The sequence below is a fragment of the Balaenoptera acutorostrata genome, chromosome 7 (genome assembly GCF_949987535.1).
Source record: "Balaenoptera acutorostrata chromosome 7, mBalAcu1.1, whole genome shotgun sequence".
NCBI classification, from domain to species: Eukaryota; Metazoa; Chordata; class Mammalia; order Artiodactyla; family Balaenopteridae; genus Balaenoptera; species Balaenoptera acutorostrata.
The window spans coordinates 100,099,954-100,120,402 of NC_080070.1; the positions used below are offsets into that span (position 1 = coordinate 100,099,954).

The 20,449-nt window shown below is 45.2% G+C and overlaps 1 protein-coding gene across 1 annotated transcript in view; it reads left to right on the forward strand.

Moving 5' to 3' along the window:
- CDHR3 (cadherin related family member 3) overlaps positions 1–20,449 on the forward strand; it is a 72,728-nt gene that overhangs the window by 37,134 nt on the left and 15,145 nt on the right. Inside the window, exons 7-11 of the mRNA XM_007177296.2 lie at positions 2,791–2,939; positions 4,930–5,119; positions 17,036–17,207; positions 18,458–18,560; positions 19,837–19,935. Of these exons, the coding sequence (XP_007177358.2) occupies positions 2,791–2,939; positions 4,930–5,119; positions 17,036–17,207; positions 18,458–18,560; positions 19,837–19,935 (713 nt within the window). The remainder of the gene's footprint in view (positions 1–2,790; positions 2,940–4,929; positions 5,120–17,035; positions 17,208–18,457; positions 18,561–19,836; positions 19,936–20,449) is intronic.

The window sequence follows — 20,449 nt, forward strand, 5'->3', positions numbered from 1 at the left end:
TGGAAACAACTCTTCTATCTTTACTATTTGTTAAGGTCCTGCAATGAAATACAACCAAAGCAAGTACTATTTCTGTTGTTGAAAATGCGTCACCATTTTTCTCCCGGGTGGTGACAAATGCTGAACGTCTCATGTTCTCGTGATGTGCACTCCAGGATGCTGCCATTATGGAAGTCGGGCAGTTTATTATAAGAGTACCCGACTTACATTCACTCTCTACCTCGCAAACAGTGCTCGCTGCTCTTGCAAAGAACTTTGTTTTAGAGTCAGGCAGGTGGGTCTTTCTCCCCTTCTGCCCATTTCTTTTGCATTCATTCACAGTCCTTTTCAACCTGGCAACAGGCAGTGTAGACACACTTTATGGACTTACAGAAGCCATACCCAGGTCATCCCGGATTCACACCCTTTCCCCTGAGTGTGGCCCTGGGTCCAGGCTCTGGTGAGCCAGTGTCACGGGGAGAGGGGTGTGGGAATTAGTGATATCAGAGCTTTCCCCTGTCGGGGGGGCTGCAGGGGTCCTGGCTTCACCGCATTTGAACAGATTTCTACTGTGGTTTGAGGGTAACACTTCTAAGTTAAATGATATTTTATACACACTTGGGTCTTGGATCCCCAAACCAAATAAACCACAGATTTTATCTTCTGCCAGGCTCAATATCAAGTCAGCCAAGGACAGGATGTTGTACCCGGGGAGTTGTGTCTTCACCAACAGCCTGATCAGTCCTCTTCGCGAGGACCTGATTTCCCGGAGTGCCCAATGTGGGCTGCAGGCAGGAGCCCGCAGATGAGGGTCTTAAACAGCTGCACTCCTGACATTTGGAGCGGGATACTTGCCGCGGTGGGGCTGTCCTGGGCATCGTAGGCTGTTTAGCAGCGTCCCTGGCCTCGACTCACTACACGCCGACGGCAGCCTGCTCCTCTAGTTGTGACAAACTACATAATCATCTGCAGCTGAGAACCACTGTCTTCGAAGGGAAGGAGGAGGGTGGGAGCAAGGGGATTTCTCTCCCAAGGTGTCCTCTGTCTGTCCTGTGAGAGGCTGGGAGCCTCTGGCTGTCACCTCTGGTGACTCCTCATCATAGTCCTTCTCAAACTTTAAAGTGTTACCCCACCCCCGACCCCACACATCTTGTGAAACTCTGGCTCCTGATTCAGTGGTCTGGAGTGGCCAGAGGACCCAGCATGCTCAGGAAGGCAGTTAGAAAGGCAGGGACCACCCCTGGGGTAGCAAAGGCGAGGCTGGGAAGGTCGCACGGGTGTCTTAGTGATCTCTCTGTTGGAAATCAACGGAACCCCCTCAATGTAGCCAAAGGAAAAAATCCAACACGTGAGAAACAGGGTCTCTCACACAGTGGAATAAGGGCTTAGTCCAGCCTGGGGAGCCAGGGCCGTCCCCCTCTCTCCTCTGGCTCTGCTTTTGGTCCCTGCCGCCCCGCCTCCTTGGCTGCATCCCACTTTGTCCATCCCTGGACCCACTGGTGGGCGGCACGGATTCCCTGACAATGGTGTGTGTCAGGTAAGTAAATGGACAAACGGCAGCTTCTGGGGGACCCCTGGTAGTGAGAGGTCCAGAGCACTGAGGTGGCCTCTTGGCCTGAACAAGATTACTGTCTCCTATCAATGGAGCGAGCCTACAGGAGGGCGCCCCAGGAGTGGGGGCCAGCCCAGGATCCCGGGAGCAGCCTGCCTGGGGAGGGCCTTGTTCCAGCCGTTCTCGGCCTGCCTCTGACTCCCCTGGAGGCCCCCTCCCCTTTCTGCTCCCTCTGGCCCTACAGATGATGGGATAGAACCGCAGAGACCTTCTGAGCTCATGAAACGAACGCAATCCTTTAGATCCGAGGTAGAGTATTCCCCTCTTAAAGACACTCCTACATGGGAAAACCCAAATTTAGGAAACTGGTAAAGATGACTATTTGTCCCACTGAAGTGATTTGCCCTCCACAAAAGGACTTCCTGCAGAGTTATTTTAAACGATAAGCTTCCCTTGGTACATTCAAAATTATTCAATTTACGCAGGGTATGGAGTTAAAATCTCAAACATATCTGTCTGGTTTTGGGCCTTTTCCAAGGCAGTACAGGTCTGAGGAAGGTGCATAAGTTAGCAGTTTGGCCTTACTTTGTAAGAAGTCATCCTTGGAGGGCAGCGCGCTGACCTTAGCTTCTGCCAGTGGGGCTCGTTTCTCCCTTCAGAGAGCTGACCTCACGGTTAACGCAACTTGGAAAGGCATACACGTTCTGTGTGTAAATTCTGCCTCCTCAGAACAAAAAAAGAAAAAAAAAAAAGGGAAGAAATAAAAAGTGAGCAGAGGCCCTGGGATACACAAGGTTCACAATTTAATCAGCTTCTGGTGGCAACCATGGTGTGGGCATCAGGAAGTTATAGTTTTGGATATTGTGTCCAGAGGGATTTTTAAAAGTATTCAGGAAAATTCTGCACACGAACTGGGAGAAGAGAAGACAGCTGGACAGGCCGACTATCCTTATTTTAAAAGATGTTAATGCCAAGGCTGACCTGAAATGGCATCAGGCCTGCGTGGAGTCAGGGACCGTGGCTGGTATAAATCGTTGCCATCGCAGCACGGCAACTTCTTTGCATCCACAGGGATGTGATCTGTGGAAACACAAAAGCCAGTCACCCCTCCTTTCAGCTGCTGAGCTCTCCCTCCTGAACACACTGATGCAACTCCAAGAGCTCAGCGCTATATTTAGCACGAACCAAAATACCCACCTCCCAGACTCCACCCTCCTGTGCCCCTGAAATGAGCTGTGTCTGCTGTATTTCTGTTCCAGCCCAACGCACGTGTACACGATTCCCGAGGAGCTGGGTCCAGGAGCAATTGTGGCCAATATCACAGCTGAGGACCCTGATGATAAAGGTTTCACCAGCTTCCTCTTCTACAGCATCACTACTGTCAACAGCTATTTCATGATCAATCAGTGTAAGTCACACACACACACACACACACACACACACACACACATACACACACATCCTTATGTGCATCCTTTAATTCAGCCATTTGGATTGTTTTACAAATATTTTCTCTGTCTTCTGGTCTGAGGCATGCCTTTCCGTCTAGACTATCGTAAGTTATCAGGGTAACAGGTGTATTTTTTTTTTTGGCCGCACCTCGTGGCTTTGGGGATCTTAGTTCCCTGACCAGGGATTGAACCCAGGCCCCGGCAGTGAAAGCGTGGAGTCCTAACCACTGGACCGCCAGGGAATTCCCTGTAATAGGTGTATTAAAAGCAGCTGGCATAAGGTTTGGGGACATTGAACAGGGCCCTGTGTCGACAGCTGCATCATCAGCTGTATCACCACTCCACCTCTGAGGCAGGTGGGCATCTAAGGATGGATGAGTTCACTATCCTGAGGGTACCTTGAAGTCTCCTGAACAGAGGCTCCAGACCAGCACTGTCCAGAAGAAATACAGTGGAAGCCACATATGTAATTTTAAAGTGGCCACAAAAAGTAGAAACAGGTGAAATTAATCTTAATAAGGCATTTTATTTAACCCAATATTATCCAAAATATTATCATTTTAACTTGTAATCAAGATTTTAAAGTTACTCATGAGATATTTTACCTTATTATTGTTTGTGCCAATTCTTTGAAATCTGTTGTGTGTTATACTTACTGCATCTCAATTTGGCCTAGCCACATTTCAAGTGCTAAAGATCCACATGTGGCTAGTGGTTACCATATTGGATTGCATCAGTCTATTGATACATCCATCTGTGGATTCCTGGGAGATTTTCCCATCTAAGTATCTTGGTGCAGAGAAGGAGAGTTTCTCCCTCTTAATGACCACCTTTTAGTCCATACCAGGCAGGATGCTGCGTGATCCACATGCATTCTATCTTAAGTACCCAGCAGAGCAACCCAGTGAACTACCATAATCCACATTTTACAGATGAGGAAACTGAGGCTTAGAGAGAGACTCGGACAGGTTAAGTGACTCATCCAAGGTCTCACAGCTTGTAGGTTGTGAAGCAGCGATACAAACCAAAGCTGCCCGACTCCAAAAGCTGTGCTCTTCCCTACTCCTAGACTATACCACCTCATAAATCCCTGTCACATCACCCAAAAGGACTTCACTTTACATAATGATTTTGTGGAGGCCAGCACTGGACAACCCAAAAAGACAATGTGTTACTCGTCCCATAGGCTTTAGGGCAAAGGTTACCTGTACCCAGGAGAGGCGGGCAAAGGTTACCTGTGCCCAGGAGAGGCGGGCAAAGGCGGTGCTGTCTGTCATTGAGGACCTCACTCCAGTGATCATGGCGGGATGGACAACTGTGGTTTAGAATTCTGTTCGTTCGAGTATTGCAAATTGAACTTTCAACAAATAAGTGGGGTTTTTTTGTAGTATATTCATTAAGACTCTTTGGTTGTAAGTAACAGAAACTAAGGCCAGTCAAACCAAGCAAGAGAAAAAAAAAGTAGGGGACACCTATCACCAGGATACTGCGTATCTCATGAGAAAGAGTAAACAGGGCACAGGAAGGATGGGGAGCGGCGCTGCTCCAGCGCCCTCAGCAGCTAGAGTTCTGGCATCTTATCTGTAGCTCCACTAGGAACCTGACTTGTGTCTCCCAGTTACAAATTCTCCAGAAAGAGAACTCAGGGGGTGGAGTCAGCTGTCTATCAGTCCAATGAATGACGGGCAAGGACAGCTGCCAGAGGGCCCAACCCTGAGGCATGAGGTGCAAAATTCTAGAAGGATCAGGCCAGACACCCCAGTCAATGTCCAAGACAGGAACTTACACTAGGTTTTGTTTTTTTAATGTACTTGTATAAAGAATATTCTCGTTGTAAGCCAGTCCTCACATGAGAATGTTCTTTTCCAGTATACTCCAAGTCTCCACCTGCCTTTGACTCTTCATTTCTCTCCAAAGAGCCATGTTCTGACCTTTGCTTTCTCACAGTGACTGGGACCATCCAAGTTGTGCGCAGGATAGACCGAGATGCAGGTGAATTAAGACAAAATCCCGCCATATCTCTGGAGGTTCTGGTGAAGGATAGACCCTTCGGGGGTCAGGAGAATCGCAAGCAGATAACTTTCATTGTGGAAGACATTAATGACAACCCCTCGACATGCACCAAGTTCACCTTCAGGTATTTGCCTTCTGAGACACGTGTGGGCACATCACCTCTTTGGGGGTTCTTGGATATTCTGGTATAGCCTGGCGGGGACTGACGGATTGTGGGCACCTGTGACACAGCTCAATAAAATAAGTAGATTTGAACTGTCCCTTTAGGTGAGAGATTTTCCTTCCTCATCCTTTTTTCTTCCCTCTCTTCCATTTTCTTTCCTCTTTGTAATCCCCCTTCTCCACTTTCTTACTCTGTTAAAAAATATTTTTATTTTGCTCTCTTTTACAACACGTTCATCTCCATTGGTGACAAGTCCACAGGACTTGTCAGGCACTCTCTGGACTGTACCTTTTCTTTATTTATTGCCACCCATGGCAAGATGGTGCTGTTGGTTAGCAGTTATAGTAGATACTTGAGACTTAGGATCGGTAACTAGGAGCTCCCAGAGAAGTGCGCCACCAGTAATATGAATAAATGAAACCAAGTATTTACTTAAAACAAAACAAAGCATCTAATTCACTTTACACAACTTAACTGCCTGTGAACAAAAGGCAATGGAGAGGGGGGGAAAGGCAGATACAAATTCTTTTGGATATTTTGACCTGTTCTTTGTCTCACAATCTACTCACCGTTATTTTAAAATAAAGTCCCTTGGAGGAGGAACCAAGATGGCAGAGTAGAAGGACGTGTTCTCACTCCCTCTTGCGAGAACACCAGGATCACAACTAGCTGCTGGACAATCATTGACAGGAAGACACTGGAACTCACCAAAAAAAGATACCCCACAACCAAAGACAAAGGAGAAGCCACAAGGAGACGGTAGGAGGGGCGCAATCACAGTAAAATCAAATCCCATAACTGCTGGGTGGGTGACTCACAGACTGAAGAACACTTATACCACAGAAGTCCACCCACTGCAGTGAAGGTTCTGAGACCCACGTCAGGCTTCCCATCCTGGGGGTCTGGCAACAGGAGGAGGAATTCCTAGAGAATCAGACTTTGAAGTCTAGTGGGATTTGATTTCAGGACTTCGACAGGACTGGGGGAAACAGAGACTCCACTCTTGGAGGGCACACACAAACTAATGTGTGCATCGGGACCCAGGGGAAGGAGCAGTGACCCCAGGGGAGACTGAACCAGACCTACCAGCTAGTGTTGGAGGGTCTCCTGCAGAGGTGGGGGGTGGCTGTGGCTCACCATGGGGACAAGGACACTGGCAGCAGAAGTTCTGGGAAGTACTCCTTGGCATGAGCCCTCCCAGAGTCCGCCATTAGCCCCACAAAAGAGCCCAGGTAGGCTCCAGTGTTGGGTTGCCTCAGGCCAAACAACCAACAGGGAGGGAACCCAGCCCCACCCATCAGCAGTCAAGTGGATTAAAGTTTTACTGAGCTCTGCCCACCAGAGCAACAGTCAGCCCTACCCACCACCAGTCCCTCCCATCAGGAAACTTGCACAAGTCTCTTAGAAAGACTCATCCACCAGAGGGCAGACGGCAGAAGCAAGAAGAACTACAGTCCTGCAGCTTGTGGAACAAAAACCACATTCACAGAAAGATAGACAAGATGAAAAGGCAGAGGGCTATGTACCAGATGAAGGAACAAGATAAAACCCCAGAAAAACAACTATATGAAGTGGAGATAGGCAACCTTCCAGAGAAAGAATTCAGAATAATGATAGTGAAGATGATCCAGGACCTCGGAAAAAGAATGGAGGCAAAGATCGAGAAGATGCAAGAAATGTTTAACAAAGACCTAGAAGAATTAAAGTACAAACAAACAGAGATGAACAATACAATAACTGAAATAAAAACTACACTAGAAGGAATCAATAGCAGAATAACTGAGGCAGAAGAACAGATAAGTGACCTGGAAGAGAGAATGGTGGAATTCACTGTTGCGGAATAGAATAAAGAAAAAAGAATGAAAAGAAATGAAGACAGCCTAAGAGACCTCTGGGACAACATTAAACGCAACAACATTCACATTATAGGGGTCTCAGAAGGAGAAGAGAGAAAGGACCCGAGAAAATATTTGAAGAGATTAGAGTCGAAAACTTCCCTAACCTGGGAAAGGAAATAGCCACCCAAGTCCAGGAAGTGCAGAGAGTCCCATACAGGATAAACCCAAGGAGAAACACACCGAGACACATAATAATCAAACAGGCAAAAATTAAACGCAAAGAAAAATTATTGAAAGCAGCAAGGGAAAAACGACAAATAACATACAAGGGAACTCCCAAAAGATTAACAGCTGATTTCTCAGCAGAAACTCTACAAGCCAGAAGGGAGTGGCATGATATACTTAAAGTGATGAAAGGGAAGAACCTACAACCAAGATTACTCAACCGGGCAAGGATCTCATTCAGATTTGATGGAGAAATAAAAAGCTTTACAGACAAGCAAAAGCTACGAGAATTCAGCACCACCAAACCAGCTCTACAACAAATGCTAAAGGAACTTCTCTAAGTGGGAAACACAAGAGAAGGAAAGGACCTACAAAAACAAACCCAAAACAATTAAGAAATTGGTCATAGGAACATACATATCAATAATTACCTTAAACGTGAATGGATTACATGCTCCAACCAAAAGACATAGACTGGCTGAATGGATACAAAAACAACACCCGTATATATGCTGTCTACAAGAGACCAACTTGAGATCTAGGGACACATACAGATTGAAAGTGAGAGGATGGAAAAAGATATTCCATGCAAATGGAAATCAAAAGAAAGCTGGAGTACCAATACTCATATCAGATAAAATAGTCTCTAAAATAAAGAATGTTACAAGAGACAAGGAAGGACACTACCTAATGATCAAGGGATCAATCCAAGAAGAAGATATAACAATTATAAATATATATGCACCCAACATAGGAGCACCTCAATACATAAGGCAACTGCTAACAGCTATAAAAGAGGAAATTGACAGTAATACAATAATAGTGGGGGACTTTAACACCTCACTTACACCAATGGACAGATCATCCAAAATGAAAATAAATAAAGAAACAGAAGCTTTAAATGACACAATAGACCAGATAGATTTAATTGATATTTATAGGACATTCCATCCAAAAACAGCAGATTCCACTTTCTTCTCAAGTGCGCATGGAACATTCTCCAGGATAGATCACATCTTGGGTCACAAATCAAGCCACAGTAAATTTAAGACAACTGAAATCATATCAAGCATCTTTTCTGACCACAACGCTATGAGATTAGAAATGAATTACAGGGAAAAAAACGTAAAAAACACAAACACATGGAGGCTAAACAATACATTACTAAATAACCAAGAGATCACTGAAGAAATCAAAGAGGAAATCAAAAAATACCTAGAGACAAATGACAATGAAAGCACGATGACCCAAAACCTATGTGATGCAGCAAAAGCAGTTCTAAGAGGGAAGTTTATAGCTATACAAGCCTACCTAAAGAAACAAGAAAAATCTCAAGTAAACAATCTAACCTTACACCTAAAGAAACTAGAGAAAGAAGAACAAACAAAACTCAAAGTTAGCAGAAGTAAAGAAATCATAAAGATCAGAGCGGAAATAAATGAAATAGAAACAAAGAAAACAATAGCAAAGATCAATAAGACTAAAAGCTGGTTCCTTGAGAAGATAAACAAAATTGATAAGCCATTAGCCAGACTCATCAAGAAAAAGAGGGAGAGGACTCGAATAAAATCAGAAATGAAAAAGGAGAAGTTACAACAGACACCGCAGAAATACAAAGCATCCTAAGAGACTACTACAAGCAACTCTATGCCAATAAAATGGACAACCTGGAAGAAATGGACAAATTCTTAGAAAGGTATAACCTTCCAAGACTGAACCAGGAAGAAACAGAAAATGTAAACAGAGCAATCACAAGCACTGAAATTGAAACTGTGATTAAAAATCTTCCAACAAACAAAAGCCCAGGACCAGATGGCTTCACAGGCGAATTCTATCAAACATTTAGAGAAGAGCTAACACCTATCCTTCTCAAACTCTTCCAAAAAATTGCAGAGGAAGGAACACTCCCAAACTCATTTTATGAGGCCACCATCACCCTGATACCAAAACCAGACAAAGACACTACAAAAAAAGAAAATTACAGACCAATATCACTGATGAATATAGATGCAAAAATCCTCAACAAAATACTAGCAAACAGAATCCAACAACACATTAAAAGGATCATACACCACGATCAAGTGGGATTTATCCCAGGGATGCAAGGATTCTTCAATATATGCAAATCAATCAATGTGATACACCATATTAACAAATTGAAGAAGAAAAACCATATGATCATCTCAATAGATGCAGAAAAAGCTTTTGACAAAATTCAACACCCATTTATGATAAAAACTCTCCAGAAAGTGGGCACAGAGGGAACCTACCTCAACATAATAAAGGCCATATATGACATACCCACAGCAAACATCATTCTCAACAGTGAAAAACTGAAAGCATTTCCTCTAAGATCAGGAACGAGACAAGGATGTCCACTCTCACCACTATTATTCAACATAGTTTTGGAAGTCCTAGCCATGGCAATCAGAGAAGAAAAAGAAATAAAAGGAATACAAATTGGAAAAGAAGAAGTAAAACTGTCACTGTTTGCAGATGACATGATACTATACATAGAGAATCCTAAAGATGCCACCAGAAAACTGCTAGAGCTAATCAATGAATTTGGTAAAGTTGCAGGATACAAAATGCACAGAAATCTCTTGTATTCCTATACACTAATAATGAAAAATCTGAAAGAGAAATTAAGGAAACACTCCCATTTACCACTGCAACAAAAAGAATAAAATACCTAGGAATAAACCTACCTAGGAAGACAAAAGACCTGTATGCAGAAAACTATAAGACACTGATGAAAGCAATTAAAGATGATACCAACAGATGGAGAGATACACCATGTTCTTAGATTGGAAGAATCAATATTGTGAAAATGACTCTACTACCCAAAGCAATTTACAGATTCAATGCAATCCCTATCAAATTACCAACGGCATTTTTTATGGAACTAGAACAAAAGATCTTAAAATTTGTATGGAGACACAAAAGACCCCGAATAGCCAAAGCAGTCTTGAGGGGAAAAAATGGAGCTGGAGGAATCAGACTCTCTGACTTCAGACTATACTACAAAGCTACAGTAATCAAGACAGTATGGTACTGGCCCAAAAACAGAAACATAGATCAATGGAACAAGATAGAAAACCCAGAGATAAACCCATGCACCTGTGGTCAACTAATCTATGACAAAGGAGGCAAGGATATACAGTGGAGAAAAGACAGTCTCTTCAATAAGTGGTGCTGGGAAAACTGGACAGCTACATGTAAAAGAATGAAATTAGAACACTCCCTAACACCACACACAAAAATAAAGTCAAAATGGATTAGAGACCTAAATGTAAGACCGGACACTATAAAACTCTTAGAGGAAAACATAGGAAGAACACGCTTTGACATAAATCACAGCAAGATCTTTTTTGATCCACCTCCTAGAGTAATGGAAATAAAAACAAAAATAAACAAATGGGACCTAATGAAACTTAAAAGCTTTTGCAAAGCAAAGGAAACTATAAACAAGACAAAAAGACAACCCTCAGAATGGGAGAAAATATTTGCAAACGAATCAACGGACAAAGGATTAATCTCCAAAATATATAAATAGCTCATGCAGCTCAATATTAAAGAAACAAACAACCCAATCCAAAAATGGGCAGAAGACCTAAATAGACATTTCTCCAAAGAAGACATACAGATGGCCAAGAAGCACATGAAAAGCTGCTCAACATCACTAATTATTAGAGAAATGCAAATCAAAACAACAATGAGGTATCACCTCACACCAGTTAGAATGGGCATCATCAGAAAATCTACAAACAACAAATGCTGGAGAGGGTGTGGAGAATAGGGAACCCTCTTGCACTGTTGGTGGGAATGTAAATTGATACAGCCACTATGGAGAACAGTATGGAGGTTCCTTAAAAAACTAAAAATAGAATTACCATATGATACAGCAATCCCACTACTGGACATATACCCAGAGAAAACCATAATTCAAAAAGAAACATGCACCCCAGTATTCATTGCAGCACTATTTACAATAGACAGGTCATGGAAGCAACCTAAATGCCCATCGACAGATGAATGGATAAAGAAGATGTGGTACATATATACAATGGAATATTACTCAGCCAGAATAAGGAACGAAACTGGGTCATTTGTTGAGACGTGGATGGATCTAGAGTCTGTCTTACAGAGTGAAGTAAGTCAGAAAGAGAAAAACAAATATCGTATATTAACGCATATATGTGGAACCTAGAAAAATAGTACAGATGAACTGGTTTGCAGGGCAGAAATTGAGACACAGATGGAGAGAACAAACACATGGACACCAAGGGGGGAAAGTGGCTGGGGGGGGGGTGGTGGTGGTGTGATGAATTGGGCGATTGGGATTGACATGTATAATTGATGTGTATAAAATTGATGACTAATAAGAACCTGCTGTATAAAAAAATAAATAAAATAAAAGTCAAAAATTAAAAAAATCAATGAAGTCCCTTGTGATTCTGGGTTAATATGACTTGCAAAACAGTACTGTCTTTCCACTAACTATTTTGTCTCAATGCCACAAGATGAGGAATTCCCCAGGTTAGCTTCATCTCTGTGGTTTCTTAATAGCTAGTGTCCAGTTTCTTGGGAGTCTGAAGGTGGTTCCTCCTGGGGGTGGGGAGGGCACCTCTGCAGCGACCCTTGCTGAGAGAGTGTCCTGTGTCTGGAGCGAAGCTGAACTCCAGAGCTGGTCTCACTTTCAGATCTCCCTAGGGAAAGAATCTCCCTCTGAGATTATCTTTGCTTTTGCAAGTTCATTTTTTAAGCTCTAGGTAACTCTGGACATAGACCCGATACATAGTGTGGCCATGCAAAGGACAAAGGACCCTAGACAAAGATGATCTAGGATAAGCAGTAGAAATACAAACTCCTTTATTATGCTCTTCAATGTCCCCCTGTTTTCCTCACTGGCATGCCCAGCATAGCGCTAAGAATCAAGTAGTCTTGAGCCTGGCATCAAAACAGCTAAACCCTGTTCTGGACATACCCTACTTGCCTCTTCAGATCTAGCTCCCAGCCTCCCCAACCCTGCTCTGTGCCCCAGGAGGCTGACCGCTATGGAAATCAACTGCTCCCTTGCCCCGCACCTTCCCGTTGGCCCACGGGAAGCCCTGGAATTAGGGGGAGAGAGAAGTCAGGGTATTTATCCCCTGGCTCTCTCCCTGTCAGCGGCATGAGCCCCTCCACCTCCTGAAGGTCTCAGTTCCTATTAGGCCGCCCTCTGCGCACAGCACCCTCTGCCCCTGGTTCCGGTTTCAGGAACTGCTCCCTCCTCTGGCTCCTTGAGGCCTAGCAGTGGAAAGGGAGGCTCACTCTTCCTAGACCTAGACCATCCTTTGAAGTTTCCATGTACCGTGTGTACACGTTGTAACAGTCCCTTTACTAAACCCTCCCAGAATTATCTTAATTTGCCATCTGCTTCTTGCTGAGGCCCCTATCAAATCAATAATGGCCTTGACCATGTGATAGGCTCCTATCCCAACCCCAAGAACAGAGTCTGTTTGATGGATGAGAACAGTTGTCATGGATAGTTAGGACCGTGACTTCCACACCATTTTCTGCATAAATCAAACCCACCACTGTTAAGAGAAGTTTGGTCCCTGGGATGGAGTAGAGGTGATCCACAGAGTCACTCTTGCACTTTCTTTGAAAATCTAAAGCTATGCTAGTGCCCTTGGGTGGCTCCAGTGCATCTTGGGAAATTCTTCTCCTCATGTCCTGCTCTTCTAGACCCTCCTGCTTTCCCCTTCATTCTCCTGCCCTAAGAGGTGGGGGAAGATGGTTGAAGAGTAAGAATTCTGGGTATCAATGATTGGAGAGGACTGTGCTATCTCCAGCCTTCCTGGTCAATTTTCTCCCCTCAGTGCATTTCTGGTAAGTGTGTACTGTGGCTTCCTGTGGTCCAGAGTCCCCTGACGTGTGAGATGACAGTTTACAAACTGCATTCCATATTAGCTGGTAAAATCACATTTTGAATATCCTAGACTGTCCAGACAAGCCCATGCAGAGTCCTGCCCTTGATAATCTTCTCTCCAAATTAGCCTTGAAGGTCAACGCTAGCCAGTAACTGAACTAATTGTATTTATTACTAAAGGTAACTCTAAACAATGTTCCAGGAGGGCTCTGGGCTTTTGCAGTGGGAGGAACTTGCAGTCGTCCTGTAAAAGCCAAGATATGAGGAGGGGCAACAAAAGGGCTCCTCCCTCTGCAGTCTGGAAAGTGAGTTTTTACTCCCAAACCCCAGCTTCGTTTGCATACTCCAGGGAGGGGCTGGGAAACCCTGACCTGCGTCACCCACCACTCTCCCATGCCTAGCATCTTGTCCATTCCCACCACACCAGAGTGGAAGCACCCGGGCAGGTCAAAAGCAAGCCAAACGACAGCACTGGCGCTGCCACAGGCTCTGGCAGCCCTGTCCCTGAATATTTACTCTTTCTTCAGGGCTGTTGGCACAGTCTCTGCGGCGGAGTTTGGGGGAGCAGGTAGAATAGGCTGGGAGGGCACCAAGCACCCAGTGGACCCCACGAGGCAGGTGGCCTCGTGCCAGGTTCCCTGCCATCCCCGTGGGTCCACGCAGGCTCTCAGGCGGCCGAGAGACAGAAACAGCCCCTGCGGCTTTCCCAGGCTGGTGATGAATAAGCCCAAGGCCCTGATGGAGGCATCAAAGGCCCCGTGATAGAGCCGCTCTGGTTGTAAATTGTCAGGCGCTTGGCTGAAAGCGCTTCGCAAGCTGTTTGTGAGCCAGAGGCAGAGGACGTCGGCTGGGCCTGTCACCTCCAAGTGGGGTGGGGAACCATGGTCAGACGGCTGGGAGTGAGGGCAGCCCGCCTTTGAGGCAGGGAGTGATGAATGGGGGGGGGAGTGGTTTTCCAAGTCATGCGTTTAGGGGAAAAATACCAAGTGGCGGGGGAAAATGAAAAGAACATGCCAGGCGGCCCTAAGGGGCCAAGTGTGAAGGCCTCTTTTGGAGGGCGTGAAATGTCTGGCTTCAGGACCCTAGAGTCTTTGGGTGATGCAGCCTTCCGGCTTCTGCAGACTTGTAATCAAGGCTCAGATCCCTGAACCCTCTGTGGGCCTGGAGAGTCACTGATAGAACGGTAAGTAAAATTTACTGTGACTCTTAACACCGACAAGAGGATGGCGCCTGGATGCATCAGCTTTCTGGGACAGGTCTTGAAACCACCCTGAACCAATCTTTCTTCATCTGTAAGATGGGGACAAGAACACAAACCTCTAGGCAATGAGGGGATGAGAGACAGAGTTTTTAAAGTGTTTGGTAGGATACCACATATAGTTGGTATTTAACAAATAGTATCTATTCTAAGTACTTATGAGTAAAACCACGACATCGTGCCACCAAGACAAGAATGGAAATGCTCGGACTCCAGTCCTGCTGAGACACAGAGACATCGTGGAGATTCAGTTACACCTGTGAGAAAGACCGCTTTCCCACAGCAAACCCAGTTACCCTCAGCAGCACAAAAACAACCTTGCCGTCAGACTTGGCTCCATGTTTGCTAAGCCCGTTTTAGCTGCCATGAAGAGCTGATGTGGAACGTAGAAAGCAGCATAACTCTGTTGCAGAGAGAGGTGATAGTACAGAGGATTAGAGGCTTTTATTAGCGGAAATGCCTGTGGGAGAAGATGGGGAGAGAGCTAGGCTAGGCTGCGAGGGTCATCAGACCGTGATGCAAGTCTGACCTGAGTAAAGGAAGGAGGGAGGGTGCGTGGGTGGGAATGTTCTAGTCTGTTCTGCAGTCCGTGAACTTGGCTAGGGCACTGGGGAGTCCTGGAGCCAAAGTCAGCTGTCAGGACAGGAATGAGTCTGCCTTAGTATCTCTGCCCTGCCCTGTCGTTGGCACACGACCTCACTGCAAATACAGTGATGGATTTCAGAGCCGAGCAGCTGGGGTCTGTGATCATTCTATTCCTGCAGCTGTAGGTCTTCCAGGCACATTCTCCTGGCAGCCCCAATATATTTTTGTAAGAAATCCTGCCCAAAGCAAAACATGATTGTGGTAGGGGAAGAAAGAAAGAAAGAGAGAAAGGGAGAAAGGGAGGAAGGGAGGAAGGGAGGACGGGAGGAAGGGAGGAAGGAGAGAGAGAGAAAAAGAGAAAGAAAATACTAGCCACACAAATTCCTCTTTGCCTGTACATGAGCCACTTTGCAGTGTGATTTTGCCATTCCTCCCATCAAGAGATGGGTATCTCTTTCTACTCCTTGAATCTGGACTTGACCAGGTGAATTGCTTTGGCCGTCGGAACATTCACAAACATGGCGCAGCAGAGGATTGAAAGGTGTGTGTGCATTGGGACTTGCTACTTTTGGAAGCCTGAGATCTCCATGAGAAGAGCCCAGACTAGCCTCCTGGAGGATGGGAGGTAATATGAAGCAGAGACCTCCCACCTTCCCACCACACCTGTGAGTGAGGCCGTCCTGGAGCATCTAGCCCCCACCGAGCTGCCAGTGACTGGAGAGACCAGCCAAGCTGGGCTGGAACCAAAAGAGCGAATGGATAACCCTTAGTGTTGTAAGAAAGAATAAACGCCTGTGGCTTTAAGCCACTAGGTTTTGGGCTGGTTTGTTATGTAGCAAAAGCTAATCAACATGTCCATCTTATAGATGGAAAAACTGAAACCTGGAGACGTGTGAAGTCCCTTAATGGGTCTGGAGGTGTTACCATGCTTCCTCCGAGTCTCCCACTCCACGCTGGGCTTGACCAGATGGCTCTGAGTTTGGGGGCAGCTTTACTCATTTGCATACTATTTGTCTCCCCGCTGGAGTGAACTGAGATTGGGACCCAGAATTCAACCTTTAATAAGCCTCTATTGAATGAATGATGCTAAGGTATCAGGAGGCCCTTCTATGACTTCGAAGCCATGAGAACACAAGTGGAGGAATTTCCAGTCTTCTAAGCATGGGAGGGGAGGGAGGGGTGCAGGGGTACAGCGATCCCCCCCCAACCAGATTATCAATTCCTACAGGCAGGGGCAGAATTTCTATTTCTCTTATATTCTTCTTCACTCCTGTGCTAGTCCCATAAGCTAACATTCACTCATTCACTCAACAAATATTTCTTGAGTGTGCCAAGAACAAAGCAGATAAAGATCCCCAGTCTTGTGGAGCTTACATTCTTGGGGGCAAACAGGTGATAAACAGGATATGTAAGTAAACTGTATAGTATACTGGAAAATGGTAAGCACCAAGCATTAAACCTAAAGGGGGGAAGGGGAGAGGGAGCAATGGGCTGGGGGCGTTGACATTTTAGTCGGGGTAGCCAGGGAGCCTCCTGAGAAGGTGCTATTTGATTCGCGACTAAAGATAGGGAAAGAGCAAGCCCTGCGGACATTTGCGGGGAAAGCATTGCACAGTAAGTGCAATGGCCCTGAGGCCAGAGCCTGGGGAGGGTCCAGGAGCACAGGGAGGCCAGGGTGGAAGGAGAGTGAACAAGAAGAATTAGTAGGAGATGAGTTCAGACAGGTAAGGGGTGGAGGTGGGGGTGGGCGCACGTCATGAAAGATGCTGTAGATCAGAGTTACGACTTTGAGTGAAATCAGGAGCCCTTTGCGATTTAGGAGCAGAGGAGCGACGTGAGCTGACATTTTCACAGGATCCCTCTGGCTGCTGTGTTAAGAATCCTCTGAAAGGAGTCAAGGGCAGAGTGGGGACACCAGTTAGGCAGGTACTGCCTTAACCATGGACTTGCTTTCAATTGACATGAAAGCCGGTGTGTCTAGCCTGGGGCCTGTGTTAGAAGGAATGCTCAGTCACCATTTGTTGGGGGGGAAATATTGAATCGTGTCTTTTCGCCAGCATTATGGTGCCTGAGAGAGCAGCCACGGGGACGTTGCTTCTGGACCTGAACAAGTTCTGCTTTGATGATGACAGTGAAGCACCAAACAACCAATTCAACTTCACCACGCCATCTGGAGTGGGCAGCAGCAGCAGATTTTTACAGGATCCAGCTGGCTCTGGGAAAATCGTGGTCAGTTAACGGTCACTGCATCATCGAAAGGGCATTGGGGAAGTTGGTCTAACATGCATAGTGCTTTTGCTGCCCCATAGAGAGAAATTTCCAAAGTAACTCCCTCTCCAAGCGACTGTAACTGACAAACTTAACAGTGACTCTGTTTTCCCCATTTGCTCTTTATTTTACCCAAGTTCCAGGAATTGTTTGTTATGCATGGTTATGCCTGGGGTGCTAAGGATTGGATTCTTTCTTGCATAGCTCGTGGTTTGCAGGCTGCGTGCCTCGTTAGCGTGCTTCCACAGGCACATATCAGTGCCCTCTGGGCTCAAGCACTTTTGTTTATTTCAGTGCTCATTCCTCGCCATAGATGTGTGAGGTGAGAGACAGCAGGGCCAGGGCCATGAGTGTGTCCTGCTAAATTCCGCACTGTAGAACCACTGGAGACCCAAAAAAGAGGGGCATCTCCACTGGGGCAAATACATAATTGGAAAGAGAATGGGAGTAAAAGGCAGGTCTCAATGAGCTGTGTGAGACATTTAACAACAAGGTTCCCACTGGAGAGTTGGGGGGAAAGGAGGAGAGAGGTAGAAGGGCAGGGTAAGGTGGAGGTCTTACAGGGGGGTGGTCTTGATGGGGGAGATCTTTGCATCAGAGATAAAGCCTCAGGAAGAAGAGCAAGCAGCCCACTAGCCATCCTCTCAAACACCCCCTTCTCCACCTCCCATCCCCCAAAAAGTTGTATCAATTTTATTCTGTCAACTAAAAATAACTTCTATTTTTTTCTGTTTGAGAAATTAATACATGTTCACTGTAGAAAATGTAGGAAACACAGAAAGGCATTCCTATTCAGTAATAACCACTATTAACATGTTGATATATTTCCTTCTTGTGTTCTTCCCTATGCACAGATTTTATGTATAGTCTATACATATATGCACAAGTATTCTAAATGATGGAAATAACCTTGCATGTAGGATTCTGTATCACGCTTCTCTTTGACTTAACCTGAAATCTTGAGCCTATGCTGGCCAATAGTGCTTGATGAACATCTTTAAACAGATTCTCTCTCCTGATAAATTCTTTCAAATAAGTTCTCTAGCAGTGAGCAAAGGCATGGACATAACTTTTTAAAGCTCCTCCTATGGGAAAAAATGCTTTCCAGAAAGGTTTTGCAATTTACATGTCCACTAACAGTACATGAAAATGTCAGTTCAATTAAAAGGATTGTTTATTCTGTGTAATCTGATCTCTCTGTTCTAATCTAGTTGATTGGTGATCTAGATTATGAAAATCCAAGTAATCTGGCAGCCGGCAATAAATACACTGTGATCATCCAGGTGCAGGATGTTGCCCCTCCTTACTATAAAAGCAAGTATCATTTTGGTTTATTTCATGAAGCATCTTCCTTGAGTAGCAATGACTAAACTGTGCTGGGCAATGCTTGGGCTTGAGCTGGGGATGTATCTATGTTCAAAAGGAGACTTCCAAAACCCCAACACTTCAGAATCAGCCCAGCCTCCTCCTGTCCTTCACCAAGAACAGTTAATCAGTCTCCAAGTCCTTTCTTCTGTGTCACCTACTAAAATCTCGAGGATCTGCTGCCTTCCCCCCGACTCCGCGGCACCTCCATCCCACTAGTATTGCTCTAATGCAGAACCTCCTCTTTCGGAGCCGAATTACAACATTCAAGAGTCTTTCCGCCCACCTTTAGTCTTGTCCCTCTCCAACGCATCCACCACATTTCTGACAGTGATTTTCAGGAAATGCAAATGCCACCGTATTACTTCTCGCTGAAAGCCCTTGAGTGTCTCCCCATAGCTGTCAAGTTCACATTCAAACTCTTTGGCTTGGCACAAAGCAATAAAGCGAGTCACGTGAATTTTTTGGTTTCCAAATGCATATAAAAGTTACATTTACACTACATACTGTAATCTGTTAAGTGTGCAATAGCATTGTCTTAAAAATATAATGTACATACTTTAATTAAAGATACTTTATTGCTGGGCTTCCCTGGTGGTGCAGTGGTTGAGAATCTGCCTGCCAATGCAGGGGACACAGGTTCGAGCCCTGGTCTGGAAAGATCCCACATGCCGCGGAGCAACTAGGCCCGTGAGCCACAACTACTGAGCCTGCGCGTCTGGAGCCTGTGCTCCACAACAAGAGAGGCCGCGATAGTGAGAGGCCCACGCACCGCGATGAAGAGTGGCCCCCACTTGCCACAACTAGAGAAAGCCCTCGCACAGAAACGAAAAAACCCAACACAGCCAAAAATAAAAACTAAATTAATTAATTAATTTAAAAAAATACTTTATTGCTAAAACATGCCAACCATCATCTGAACCTTCAGCGAGTCATAATCTTTTTGCCATGGTAACATCAAAGATCACTGATCACAGATCACCATAACAATATAATAATGAGGAAAACGTTTGAAATATTGCAAGAATTACCAAAACATGACACAGAGACACAAAGTGAGCAAATGCTCTTGGAAACATGGTGCCGATAGACTTGCTCAACACAGGGTTGCCACAACGTTCAATCTGTAAAAGACACAATATCTGCAAACTGCACTACGTAAAACGCAACAGAATGAGGGATGCCTGTATTGTGATTTAATTTTTTTTCCTATTTCCGTTTGTAGATAATATCTACATTTATATCCTAACAAGCCCAGAAAATGAGTTTCCTCTTGTCTTTGATAGCCCATCCTACGTATTTGCCGTGTCGGAATTAAGCCCACGTAAGTAACCGACGAGACCCAGACTCCAGTGCTCTCGATAGACCCCTTCATCCGGACGCGCTTGGGTGGAGGGAGGCTCGCTGTCAGAGGCCCTGGTGGTGCTGTGCACAGCGACTCACAGCTGATTCCTGTTTACTGCATGTCTCACTTCTTTTTAAATTCTCCTCACTGTGGAGGAGCCCTTCAGGTGAAATCCAGATTTGGAAAACTGTTGATTAAACTGCATGTCTCTGAACCCCCTGATTGCCTCTTTGTCTGGGTGCCTGATTCCGCTAATCCTCTCTTTTTGCAGCCTAAGTTTTCCCTTGGTCTCCACTGTGATTTTTATCCAGCTCACTCAGAGAATTGAAATTTAAAAATAGAGAGAAGGCTTCCCATTTCTAGATTTCTTTCATTTAAAAACAAAATAAAGATGTTTTCTCTCTGCCTTTGAAGGATTCCCTGGAGGCCTCTTTTTCCGCCCTTTAGGACGCCTCCATTTCTGCAGGCTCCACCCCACTCCAGCTGGGTTTCT